This window comes from Aquarana catesbeiana, linkage group LG08 (assembly GCF_042186555.1).
Source record: "Aquarana catesbeiana isolate 2022-GZ linkage group LG08, ASM4218655v1, whole genome shotgun sequence".
Classification (NCBI taxonomy): domain Eukaryota; kingdom Metazoa; phylum Chordata; class Amphibia; order Anura; family Ranidae; genus Aquarana; species Aquarana catesbeiana.
Window position 1 is genome coordinate 229,453,701 of NC_133331.1, and position 14,350 is coordinate 229,468,050.

General features: G+C 42.5%; 1 protein-coding gene across 1 annotated transcript in view; it reads right to left on the reverse strand.

The window, feature by feature from the left end:
- The window catches only part of CALY (calcyon neuron specific vesicular protein), a 79,494-nt gene that overhangs the window by 26,510 nt on the left and 38,634 nt on the right, over positions 1 to 14,350 (reverse strand). Inside the window, exon 2 of the mRNA XM_073596926.1 lies at positions 3,714 to 3,868. Coding sequence (XP_073453027.1) covers positions 3,714 to 3,836 — 123 coding nt within the window. The 5' untranslated portion in view covers positions 3,837 to 3,868. The remainder of the gene's footprint in view (positions 1 to 3,713; positions 3,869 to 14,350) is intronic.

The following is a 14,350-nucleotide window of genomic DNA, read 5'->3' on the forward strand; positions in this document are numbered from 1 at the left end:
AGGTATACTTGAGGTATACCTATGATGACAATTACAGGCCTCTCTCATCTTTTTAAGTGGGAGAATTTGCACAATTGGTGGCTGACTAAATACTTTTTTGCCCCACTGTATATATATATATATATATATATATATATAATATATACACACTTACACATACATACACACAGAGTATCTCACAAAAGTGAGTACACCCTCACATTTTTGTAAATATTTTATTATATCTTTTCATGTGACAACACTGAAGAACTTTGCTACAAGGTAAAGCAATGAGTGTACAGCTAGTATAACAGCGTAAATTTGCTGTCCCCTTAAAATAACTCACACAGCCATTAATGTCTAAACTGCTGGCAACAAACGTGAGTACACCCCTAAGTGAAAATGTCTAAATTGGGCCCAATTAGCCATTTTTTTCTTTCCAGGTGTCATGTGACTTATTAGTCTTACATCGTCTCAGGTGTGAATGGGGAGCAGGTGTGTTAAATTTGGTGTTATCGCTCTCACTCTCTCATACTGAGCACTGGAAGTTCAACATGGCACCTCATGACAAAGAACTCTCTGAGGATTTGAAAAAAAAGAATTGTTCTTCCACATAAAGATGGCCTAGGTTATAAGAAGATTGCCAAGACCCTGAAACTGAGCTGCAGCACGGTGGCCAAGACCATACAGTGGTTTAGCAGGACAGGTTTCACTCAGAACAGGCCTCACCATGGTCGGCCACAGAAGTTCACAGCACATGCTCAGCGTCATATCCAAAGGTGGTCTTTGGGAAATAGATGTATGAGTGCTGCCAGCATTGCTGCAGAGGTTGAAGGGGTGGGGGGTCAGCCTGTCAGTGTTTAGACCATACGCCACACACTGCATCAAATTGGTCTGCATGGTTGTCATCCCAGAAGGAAGCCTCTTCTAAAGATAATGCAAACCGGCAAACAGTTTGCTGAAGATAAGCAGACTAAGGACATAGATCCTGTGGTCTGATGAGGCCAAGATAACCTTATTTGGTTCAGATGGTGTCAAGCGTGTGTGGCAGCAACCAGGTGAGTGGGAGTGTCATGATCTGGGGCTGCATGAATGCTGTCGGGACTGGGGAGCTACAGTTCATTAATAGAACCATGAAAGCCAACATGTACTGTGACATACTGAAGCAGAGCATGATCCCCTCCCTTTAGAGACTGGCCACAGGGCAGTATTCCAACATGATAACAACCCCAAACACACCTCCAAGACAACCACTGCCTTGCTAAAGAAGCTGAGGGTAAAGGTGATGGACTAGCCAAGCATGTCTACAGACATAAGCCCTATTGAGCATCTGTGGGGCATCCTCAAATGGAAGGTGGAGGAGCGCAAGGTCTCTAACATCCACCGGCTCTGTGATGTCGTCATGGAGAAGTGGAAGAGGACTACAGTGGCAACCTGTGAAACTCCATGCCCAAGAGGGTTAAGGCAGTACTGGAAAATATTTTTTTTCCAGTACACTTTGGGCCACATTTGGACATTTTCACTTAGGGGTGTACTCACTTTTGTTGCCAGCAGTTTAGACATTAAGGGCTGTGTGTCACACAGGATCCTGCAATCAGGTCTTTACTCAAAATGTTCCTGGATTCTTGGATGCCTCCTTCCAATATTAGGCAGACATTTACCTAGTGAACTCTCCAGACCAGATCCTCAGTGAAATCCCTTGCTTAGCTTCAGAGATTCTCAGCAAACAGGTCCTCCAGCTTTAGTATAGCTGGGACCTCGATGAGCATGAGTAGAATTTCAGTTAGATTGCCTAGAAGGCCAGCAGCCCTTCAGACTGGGAACTTCTCCTCCTGGACAAGAATAGTGTAGCTCCGAATTCAATACCAAGATCCCTCCACCAGGGATTGGCTAAGATAACATAAATATTCGGGTTACTGATTTGCCTTTTCAGCCCACTACATTCTGTAATCCTCCAGAAAGCAGGGGGAAACAATCAAACCAGTGGAACTAAGAACAGCCCAAAGCAATCACAAGCTGCTCCACTGATTACAGTGGAGCCAAAAAAACTAAATATACCTAGCAACCTACTCAAGTGGGTGCTACATCAGTCCATCCAGAATTAACGCCCAAGTACACATAAGATCACAGTTCTACCCCTGCTTTTGCTCTCTTTTCTCAGTCTCCAAATGTTGCTGGAGAATTGAGCATGGGAGAGTGACAACATTTTTCCTGTAAGACAAATGAGCAAAGTTCTGACAACAACAGAAAAGAAGACCATTAATAGGATGTGACCTGGCACATACACTTGATACACATGGCGGACCTCCATCCCTGTATTGGTTTATAGAAAAAGAGGTAATTGGGACTTTGAATGAGGCCCGCCATGTCAGATAAGAACAAGATCAATGCATAAATCAAATTACAATACATGATTTATTGTTACAATCTAAAATTCATAACAAATCTTGAGCGATACATTGTATCAAATAAATAGGTAGTCACAAGACCTACACTTACACAAGATATTCTGCTCATAGCATGCAATACAGTTGATAAATGGATATGATAAAAGTACACGATAAGATAAATAAATTGAAATGTATAATAAGACCCGGTATCTCTTGGCATACAGTGGCACTCGACGCGTTTCTTGGCATTGTAGCCATTTATCAGGAGTGTAATGATGTAATATACTAGCGGAGAGAATAGAAGTTGGTAATTAGTAATGCCCTCTAAAAAGAGGGCGGGATGCAAAAATGTGTTTCCCAACAAGAAACGTGTTGAGTGCCACTATATGCCAAGAGATTCCGGGTCTTATTATACATTTCAATTGATTTATCTTATCATGTACTTTTATCATATACATTTATCAATTGTATTGCATTAGATGAGCAGCATATCTTCGTGCAAGTCTTGTGACTACCTATTTATTTGATACACTGTCTTTCTCAAGATTTGTTATGAATTTTAGATTGTAACAATAAATCATGTATTGTAATTTGATTTATGTTTTGATCATGTTCTTATCTGACATGGCGGGCCTCATTCAAAGTCCCATTTACCTCTTTTTCTATAAACAGAAAAGAAGTGTTTGCAGATTTGAAGTCTCCATATTATTAAGGAAAGCTGCTAAGCAGTATAAATTGTAGGCACCCTGAGGTGTCTTCACATATCTGCAGCAGCTTTCATTGCCTTCTGGTATATCCCAATGCTAGACTGTTCTAAATGGGCAAAACTGGCAATTCCAGATAGTATCAGAGCATGTCAACAACTCTCTCCTGCTTATTCCTATTCCCAGTGGCCAATTACTATGATTGGCTGCCTTGTTGGTCAATAAGAATATGTAAGGGGCAGGCAATCTTCATAACTACCAGGAAGTGTCAGAGCTTTTCCTTTTTAGAAAGACAAGGAGAGCTGCTGTAGATCCAGGGATTACGGCACTTCAAGTTTTAATGAACCAGTGTGTGATGAGACAAACAAGAGTCCTACCATAATGAGAGAGCAGATGTAAATATAAAGTATGTAGAGCATTTTCCAATGTATTTTACTTTATTGATTCATGGAATTTCAAAAGATTTGAAACAAACATAATAAATTCACTCTTGTACAATTTTGATTATGTACAGAAAATTATTTACAACAGATTCTTTGCAGGAATGTAATACTCATCAAGTATGGCACTCTGGACACACATTACATAACCATCACAGTAAAGTGAACTGAGCTTGCCAATAATGTAGTTCATATCTAACCTTTTCAGGAAATGGTTGCTCCAATTGGTCAACATCGAGAGGCGTTATCAAGGGCACCTTGTCCTCATCCAAACCTTGTTCATTGTCCCCTTTATCTGCCAGATTAACCCCTAGCTGCACCATTGTGTCAGGCACAGCTAAACCGTGAGGAATATCTGAAAAAAATAACAAACAAAATTGATAAAATGGTAAAGAGTTAGCATCTCCGGTGGCAACAACAACAACTGGTTAACAATGTAGGATGAAATCTTTCCAACAGGGACACAAAACAATTAAAACTGTTTTAGTAGAGTGAGAAAGGATTAGGACCCCTGTCGGAACCGAACTGATGTGTGCCCAATGGAGAAAATGTTATCATTTCCTGTCCCAATGATAGGGTCACCAGAACAGGATGTAAAAGAAAATCTCCCTAGTGGGGACAAGACAGTCTTAAAAATCTGAAGGGATTTCCAACCATTACGCATCTAAGCAAAATAAGAAAAAAAAAGGTTTGGCTACAATTATACTTTCAAGCTAATTTTGTACTGCCTTAATGACTGTGAATAGCAGACATCTTCAGGAGTTTGAACTCCGTACCGTCATCCCTAGTGTTGTGCTACTGCGCCTCAAAACTGAGTCACTTCATAATGTTGGCAGCTCTCTGGCTGGTATTGGCCACCCACCCCGTGCAACTTACTATTGGTAAGTGGGGATTCCCATCGCAGCGATGGTATAATAAAAAGGATAATAGGACCAAATGTTTAGCTTAGTAAAGTCCAAATGACATCAATTCAATTGTTTTAACAAAAATACTGTAAATGTGTATGTACAACATAAAGAAAAGCAACTTGGATATAACATACAATAACTAGGAAAACAAGAGAAGTGGCTGAACTAACTTGCAGTAAACAAGGCTAGGCTAAACACGACAAGGCAGACCTTGTGAGTAAGTCATTTGAAATCAAGCTGAGGTTTGCAGACTGGCCAAAAGTGCAACTGTTTCCCAAAACATCAAAATGGTTTATTACAAAAGTGTCATATTTGGCCTAACATTATTCCAGTTTCAAAAATAAGCTTCAATGCTAAGGTAATAGAAGCCTTCCAAAATGCTATGTCTTTTTTCCTCTCTTCCTTCATTCCCTGTGACCCTACCTTGTTATTTGTTTTTGCTGTATTAAAATCACACTTTATGTGGTATTGTGTAGTCATTATCAGAAACCAAGGATTCAAACCCACAACCACAGCTGGGGATAGAACAGGAGCAATTGACTATTACAAAAGAGAAATAATTTGTGTAACAGGGTCTTCATTATTCTGTGACACTATTTGTATTGATTTTCAATAGATGTGGCTAAATACTGATCTTCAGCTAATAACCTACACTTTGAATGTCCTAAGTCCACTATATTGGCAATAGGGTATTAGTCACATTCAGCTCAGTTTCTACACAGAACACAATCTCTGGTCTTCAGCATTTCTTCATCAACTTTCTGGGTCCCTTTCTCATATGGCTATGCTTTCTGGACACGTTAAATATGGCTTGACAATAGATGTTCTAATGGTTTTTAAGGCAGGACAACATGGAAAGTTTCCTGTGTTGACTTTCCACTCTCGGCCACTCACCACCTTCATTGAAGGGAACAACTGTAGTATGCTTCCTCTACGTCCAAGTAGAACATCCAAGGTAGCCAGAGTTTTCAAGAGGTCCTGCCAGGAGGGGAGATTCTCACAGCACTTCACATGCCTAAACCCACAGGCCTGGTAGCAAGATAGTTGTTAATGTTGCATCCTCACTAGGCAAAAACCTATTGGATAGGAGCATGTGCCAGGTTGTTCCTCAGATAATTAAAAAAGTTAAATTGCGATGAAAAATCGTATGCAGCTGGCATAACAATTGATATAAATTGTGTACAAATAATACACATATAAATGTTGCGCTAAGGTAATAGACACACCAAATGCAAGAGGTTAATGATGTATGATAAACACAAAAATAAAGCATATTAATAATAGCAAAAAGAGTCTAAAAGTACATAGTGTTCCAAAACATTATGCTCAGTGCCATAACAAGGATCCTAGGGGAACGCTATTTTGGCTATTGACAGATTTGTAGCACCATGGAGAGGTGGGTCTACTAAGAGGGGGGGGGTCTCACAGTTGGAGACATGGTGGGTCCATGAGCTTAGATCTTTCCTTCCATATGGAATGAATGTGGAATGGAATGATAACACATTTATTAATAATGCATGACACTCCTTCCCCATATCAAGTCCATTTTTATGTATTTATTATGTGTGTTTATTACATTTTTTTTATGTGATAATGACCAGGTATTGTAGTGTCTTTTACAACAGGAGGTAACACAATCAATTAATTATTTTCTTTAAAATGTTTTTTTAATAATAATTAATAATGTTTTTTTTAGTTTGTGTAATATATATCTGCTTTTTTTTAACAATTATTATTATATATTGTTTGGGATTCATTTGTTTGCTTTATATTTTTATCCTCCAGCCCCTCCAAATGTTTTATTTTTAATGATTTATGGAACTAGTGGTGGAAGCAGGATCCATTATAATACATTATAATGAGGATATCATCCTCGGAACTAATACTAGTCGGCTCCGATATCTTATACCATACTGAGGCTTGGTCCTTTGTTGGACCAAAGAGAGGCTTGGAATGCACACGATATGGTTCTACTTCCTGTTCCCCCTCTTGTTTCTAGTATTTATTGAACGTGATGGCGTAGCTTCCCCGTACCCCGACGACGTCAGTTGTGACGAAACACGTAAGACGGAGCTACATCTCGTGATGTCATTGCGCTGTTCGATACCGGGAAGTGTTTTATCAGGCTTCCTAGATGGAGTGCTTTTACAGGCACCTTATATTTATGTATTTTTAATTAGTTTGCACATGTTTTAATAGTAAATTCCCATACGGTTTCACACTATGTGGCTCTTACGGCTTTCCTTTCATGTTTGCATGAATTTCAGCCGAGAAGGTGCTGGAGGATTTGACGAATGATCTGGATGATGTCTTTCCCTCAACAGGGACCATTTTCACATACTGTATATGCTTGTTTTGACTCGTATTAATACCTTAGTCCATCAACTCTGGTAAGAGTTCCTACTGCACATTCAGGTGGTGGAGCACTTGGAGATTTTATGGTGTACACCAGAATCTTCCTTGCAAGATTCACGTCTTTTGGGATATTCTACATCACATTCTTTTTTTGTTTGTTTTTTTTGTGTGTTTAATTTACATCATTATCCTCATGCATTTGGTGTTTCTGATACCTAAGCACGGCATTTATACATGTATTATTTCGTCAGATAATAACTTTCCCAGCATGCAAAAGCAGGCCCCTCAAGCCTGCTGATAGGCTGGTACATCAAATTTCCATAATACAGAATGTCACCTCTAGCAAGCCTTGCTGGAGTCAAACAGCAAGTGAATGAGATGAATCAATCTATACTATAGAACACCAACAGACACATACAGATGTGTGCATGTGCATGTAAACACGCCTTAACATTTCAAAATGGATGTGTTTTTTATAAAAGATTCTCCCAGCAGGAACCTGCGTGCCTTTCCAAAAAATGCTGTGTGAACAAGGCCTAACACCTGCACACTCCTAATCTACTCCCTGCTTTGTGTGTGTGCTGTGTAATAGAAAAAGAGATCCATTTCTTGTGTTTTTTGGGAAGAAAGATAAAATATGCCAATGCCCTGGACAGCAGTGAAGGCAGGGGTTTCTGCATTCACATTTTAAAGTACATCTGCATTTACACATCCCTAAAGAGGATCTCCAGGCTCAAAAAAAATTGAAAGTCAGCAGCTAGAAACACGGTAGCTGCTGACTTTTAATATTAGGACACTTACCTGTCCAGGAATCCAGCGCTGTCGTCATCCAGGCCAATTTTTCAATCAGCTATCAGGTGCTGCCGCCGCCATCTCCACTAAGGGAAACCGTCAGTGAAGCCTTGCGGCTTCACAGCCAACTCCCTACTGCGCATGCGCAAATCGCGCTGTGCTCTGTGAATGGACCGGCTGTAGGGGGAAGGAGGAGGGGGGGCCGAACTTCCAGGTGAATTTGCCACAGCGAACTCACCCGGAAGTGGGAGAGGGGACCTGTCCAGACCAGGTCCCCGCCCCCCCCCCCCCCCCACAAGGTGTTAAATGTGGCAGCAGAGAGGGGAGGAGGCAGTCAAGTGGAGCTTCCCCTTTTGGCTGGAGCTTTTCTTTAACAAGCAGTAACAGAGCATTAACACCAGCCATCCCTGACCTTTCTAGCTGCTTGTACTGTGATTTTAATTATTCTCGGAAATTCTCAAAGATCAAAGCAATATTTCTTAAAGCTAAACTCCAGTCCTCCACTGTACTCTGATTTCCCTACAAACTGTGAGCTTCTCACAGTGTTCATTAGAAGATACAGCAAGTCAGATGGAGTCATGGGAAGCTTGCCTCATTTCCTGGATGTGGGACGTCCAACATTACCAAGTCCTTTCCTCCCTGGCATTACTGTTCCTGGCCCAACTCTTTCATTTATTGGATTTAAGTTCTTTCAATCATGGCGGCTCAGCATCACATGTGGGAATTACCTAGGGTGGTCTGCATACAAACCCACTCCTCCAGACATTTTTATATTTGTGTAGCTATGCCCCATAGGGGTTGCTGAGTGTAGTGGTTCATCTGTCACCCTGCCCAGCCCGACATCCATCTCTTAGACACTCAGAGACATAGAACAGTCCATAAGCTTTGTTTTTGTTTTGTTTTTTATTGAGGGGAATGAATTTGGATGGGAAAGAGGAAATTATGGGATGGCCAGGAACATTCAGTGCAACTTGCTTTGGAATTCTATATACACTCCAGTATATACACTCCAGTGTTCTCTCCAGCATAAACTCTTGCTTAAGACCCCTTATCCTTCATTCCTTCAGCACTTCACTTGCTGCATACCATTACTCCACCAGCACTTCCCATGCTGCAGGCTGTTACTCCTCCAGACTAGCTAGCACCGCATGGGTAGGCCTGACGCTAATTCAGCCAGGCCTCAGTGAACTGCCTTTTGCAGGCAGGGACCTCGGGCCCATGCGGTGTAGAAATAGTTCAGGTGCTAACTGTCCTCTATTCAGGTACCAATCTTCAGACCCTGCCAGCCAGCCTGGCTGCAATGACCTCTATCCTTTGCCCTTCCCACAATACTCTCTTCTTGTTCTGCACCCATCTCAAACTGCAATCTCCTAGTTCGCTCAGGTGTGCCTCCCCAGTCCTCCCGAATGTGCTTCACTCACCAGCCCTCCAGGCTGTGACCAGTTGTCCTGGAGTCTCTTAGCAGTGTTTTCTCCCGCTGTCCTCTCTTTGCTCTCTCATGTGCCTCTCCTCCAGGATCTCGTCTCTCCTCCTGGATGCACCCCAGCCCGGCCCAAGGTCACCCCCCTCCCAGACTGGGGATCTCCCCGTGGGCCCCGACAGCCTCCATACTCTCTAACTCCAGCTCTTCCACCCGACAATCCCTCCCAGCTGGACTGACCCCAGGTATTTAGGGAGGTCTGCCCCCTGCCAATCCAAGTTGGGGATTGGTCAAGGCTCCTAAAAATACCCCAGGCAGTTCCACCTCTCCTCTCTTTCCAGCACCTTCTAGAAAGAAGAGGGAGGGGACAGTGATGCTACCCGTGAGTCACCCAGCCCTGCCCTGAGCCACGCCCAGCCAAGAACGAAAACAAACAGGCCTAGCCACCAACTAGGCCTGCTTAAATTTTCCTACTCTACTAGAAAAATCCTCACTCTAGCACCTACCTAACTAGAGGGTGCTACACTTGCATAACTCCCAAGAGCCAGTTCATTGCTTGCATCAAGCTGGAGGCAATAGCTTGCATCAGGCTCTACTGAGGCAGGGTGCTATGTATAGCTGTTTCTGCCAGCCACATTCTGCATGCATTGTATAGAGCAGTGGTTCTCAACCTCAGTCCTCAAGTACCCCCAACGGGCCATGTTTTCAGGTTTTCCTTTACTTTGCACAGCTGCTTTAAATCAATGTTAATGACATTGACATGGTATTGACATGGTATTGATAAGAGCTATTTTATCTAAGGGGAGTTCCCAAAGCATGGCCCGTTGGGGGTACTTGAGGACTGAGGTTGAGAACCACAGGCATAGAGAAGCTCAAAGACCCAGTTGCATATGGGTGCGCATCTTCACTGGTCTCACACTTTGATTCGATTACGATTATCCTGTCCATGATTCGATTAGATTTGATTATACAAAGCATCACGATTACTATGCATGGTTAAAAACTTTTTACCAGAAAATTCAAGCAGTCATAAAAACTCAATTTTTCTCCAGTCGCAGAGGGATGTTGGGATCAGAGGCAGATGGATGGTGGGATCAGAGACAGAGGGATGGTGGGATCAGAGGTATGGTGGGATCAGTGGCAGAGGGATGGTAGGATCAGTGGCAGAGGGATGGTGGGATCAGAGGTAGAGGGATAGATGTAATCAGGCAGATGGATGGTGGGATCAGAGGCAGAGGGATGGTGGGATCAGGGGCAGAGGGATGGTGGGATCAGTGGCATAGGGATGGAGGGATCAGTGGCAAAGGGATGGTGGGATCAGTGGCAGAGGGATGAGGTATAGATGAGATCAGAGGCAGAGGGATAGATAGGATCAGGTAGACGGATGGTGGGATCAGAGGCAGAGGGATCAGGCAGACGGATGGTGGGATCAGAGGCAGAGGGGTAGTGGGAATCAGGCAGAGGGGTAGTGGGATCAGAGGCAGATGGATGGTGGGATCAGGCAGATGGATGGTGGTATCAGAGGCAGAGGGATCAGGCAGACAGATGGTGGGATCAGAGGCAGAGGGGTGGGGGGGTTGGAGGCAGACGGATGGTGGGATCAGAGGCAGATGGATGGTGGGATCAGAGGCAGAGGGATAGATGGGATCAGGCAGATGGATAGTGGGATCAGTGACACTGGCACTTAGGGTACAGGCATTCACATAGTAGAAAAACACACTGCTGCCGGGAGGACAGAAGTGATGGAATCTGCTGCTGACAAAAAGATCTGTGAGGTTCATTGTATTCTCGAAGTGCTGAGAGTTCAGCTCTTCCCTGTTGCACATTCCAGCACACTAGGAGTTACTATAGTGGAATGTGTGAAAGGGGAAGACGGAGCTGAACTCTCCCACTGGGTCAGTACTTGGTGGGATCAGAGGGATGGTGGGATCAGTGGCATAGGGATGGTGGGATCAGTGGCAGAGGGATGGTGGGGTCAAAGGTAGAGGGATGAGGGGATCAGAGGCAGTGGGATAGATGGGCTCAGGCAGACGGATGGTGGGATCAGAGGCAGAGGGGTGGTGGGATTAGAGGCAGACAGATGGTGGGATCAGAGGCAGACAGATGGTGGGATCAGAGGCAGAGGGATAGATAGGATCAGGCAGATGGATAGTGGGATCAGTGACACTAGAAAATATGCTTTAATTACAGTTTCATTCATAAGCAGGAATTAAACATATGTTTTTCTGCACACAGTCTACCTTCAAGAACTTCATTAACCACTTTAGCCTCGGAAGATTTTCCCCTCTTTATGACAAGGCCATTTTTGCTATTCAGCACTGCACAATTTTAACTGGCGACTGCTCGGTCATGCAATGCTGTACACGAACAAAATTTATATAATTTTTTTTACACAAATAGAACTTTTTTTTGGTAGTAAGAAAAATGAGGGGAATAACTGCACTACGGTGAAATACATAAACAATAACAATTAAAGCTTCAATTCCTCTATGTAACACAAACACAGTGAAATTAAATAAGAAAAAAGGGGGGTTGAATCGCGCTAAAACAAATTGATGATCATACACATCATCACCAAACCAAATATTTAGCTGGATGATGTTACTCTATCACGAAACGCCGCGTAGGGCAGAGCGACATGTTCTCATCACCTCCCATTGCTGCTGTTGTTTCCAGTAGGACGGGCTGTCTGTGAGCTTCCGGCCGGCGCTCCAGACTACACTACATGCCTACTATTGTCTACTAACATGTGAGTTTAACTTTTTACTTAATCACTAAAGTCAATGATTTTACACTATATGGAGTCTTTTTTTCCTTCTATGACTATATCTGCAATGCTGTGGACTGATGTCTGAGTACCTGTCAGTGTGAACATCTTTAGCCTGACCCTGCAGTCTTTGATGTCCCATCTCGGTATAAGGTCTCTGATCCATTGGTCGTGGTTCGAAGCAGTATTAACAAACAGCTTTCTCTGATCCTCTGTAACGGGGGATCATGAGTTTCTGGTAAGCGGCTAGTCTGATTTCACGGTGGTGGAGCAAGCATGCTTTTTTCTTCTCACAGCAAGAATTTATGTTTTTTGGGACTTTTTTAAGATATTTTCATATCACTTGGGTGATTTATTTTTTTATATATGGACTTTTTATTACCACTTTGAACATTTTTTTGGATTGATTATTCATTTGACATGTGTTTTGTATATTATGTATACACTAAAGGGGAACTCTTCACTTAGTTCTAAATATTTGGTTTGGTGATGATGTGTATGATCACCAATTTGTTTTAGCGCAATTCAACCCCCCTTTTTTTCTTTCTTTTGGTAGTATTTGATTGCCACTGGGTTTTTTATTGTTTGCGATATAAACTAAAAAATCAAAAATCTTGAAAAAACAAAATATTTTTTACTTTCCTCTATAAAACATATTCAATAAAAAAATTTAAAAAATCAAATTTCTTCATAAAATTTGGACAAAAAGTATTCTGCTACATGTTTCGGATAAAAATCCCAATAATTGTATATTGGATGGTTTGTGAGAAAGTTATAGTGCCTACAAACTATGGTATATATACTGACATTTTTTTTATACTACTAATGGCAGTGATCAACGACTTAATAATAGGACTGTGATATTGCGGCGGCCAATCTGATACTAACCGATGCTGGGGGGGAACTGACTAACTGCCACTGATATCACCAGTGACATTAATACATTAATCAGTGATTATACTATGTGTCACTGTACCAATGACACTGGCTGGGAAGGGGTTACATTAGAGATGGGTCAAATACCCCCCGGTTCGGTTCGCACCAGAACAGCCAAACATCACAAAAAGTTTCAATCCGAACAAGAACCCCATTGAAGTCAAAAGGACCCGAACTTGAAAAATCAAAAGGCTTTTTTTGAATTCTTATATACAAGTTATTGGCCATAAAAAGGGTATGGGGGCCCAAGTACAAGTATCAATGCAATTTTTTTTTTTTTAAACTATCATTTTTGAAGGAGCAGTGATTTTAATGATGCTTAAAGTAAAAGAATAGAAATTAAAAATGTCTTTAAATATAGAACCTGGGATGTCCCCTTAGCGTGCCTGTAATGTGATGCATCTGTACTATAAATAGAACCTGCTGCAGAAAAAACGTTATTTCTAAAGGAAAAAAATGCATTGAAATGTACTTCGTGGCTGCAAGCTATTACGGGACCCGGCAGTACAGAAAAAAATGGCTTGGGGTCCCCCCCCCAAAATCCATACAAGACCCTTATCCGAGCATGCAGCTTGGCAGGTCAAGAAAGGGGGGTGGACGAGCAAGCATCCCCACTCCTGAACCAAATCAGGCCACATGCCTTCAACATGGAGGTTGCTATGGGGCCGTGTTGATGGGGACAAGGGCCTCTTCCCGACAACCCTGGGCTGTGGTTGTGGGGATCTGCAAACAGGGGGCTTATCAGAATCAGGAAGCTTATTTAACAAGGGGGCCCCCAGATCCTGCCCCCCCATGTGAATGAATATGGGGCACATAATACCCCTACCCATTCACCGTAAAAAGTGTCAAAATTAAATAAAATCGAAAAAGTTTTTGATAATTCCTTTATTAAAAAAAAAAAAAATCCCCTGATGATGATCCATCGTCAATCCCGACACCACCGCCGGACTCCAAAAAAATAAATAAACGCTCTACCCTCAACTAAGGCTAACTGCCTACTGCAGGCTCCACAATTTGACAGTTCTTATATACAGTATCTCACAAAAGTGAGTACACCCCTCACATTTTTGTAAATATTTTATGATATCTTTTCATGTGACAACACTGAAGAAATGACACTTTGCTACAATGTAAAGTAGTGAGTGTACAGTTTGTATAACAGTGTATATTTGCTGTCCCCTCAAAATAACTCTACACACAGCCATTAATGTCTAAACCACTGGCAACAAAAGTGAGTACACCCCTAAGTGAAAACGTCCAAATTGGGCCGAAGTGTCAATATTTTGTGTGGCCACCATTATATTCCAGGACTGACTTAACCCTCTTAGGGGTTCACCAGAGCTTCACAGGTTGCCACTGGAGTCCTCTTCCAGTCCTCCATGATGACATCACAGAGCTGGTGGATGTTAGAGACCTTGCGCTCCTCCACCTTCTGTTTTAGGATGCCCCACAGAAGCTCAACAGGGTTTAGGTCTGGAGACATGCTTGGCCAGTCCATCACCTTTACCCTCAGCTTTTTTAGCAAGGCCATCTTGGAGGTGTGTTTGGGGTCATTATCATGTTGGAATCCTGCCCTGCGGCCCAGTCCCTGAAGGGAGGCGATCATGCTCTGCTTCAGTATGTCACAGTACATGTTGGCATTCATGGTTCCCTCAATGA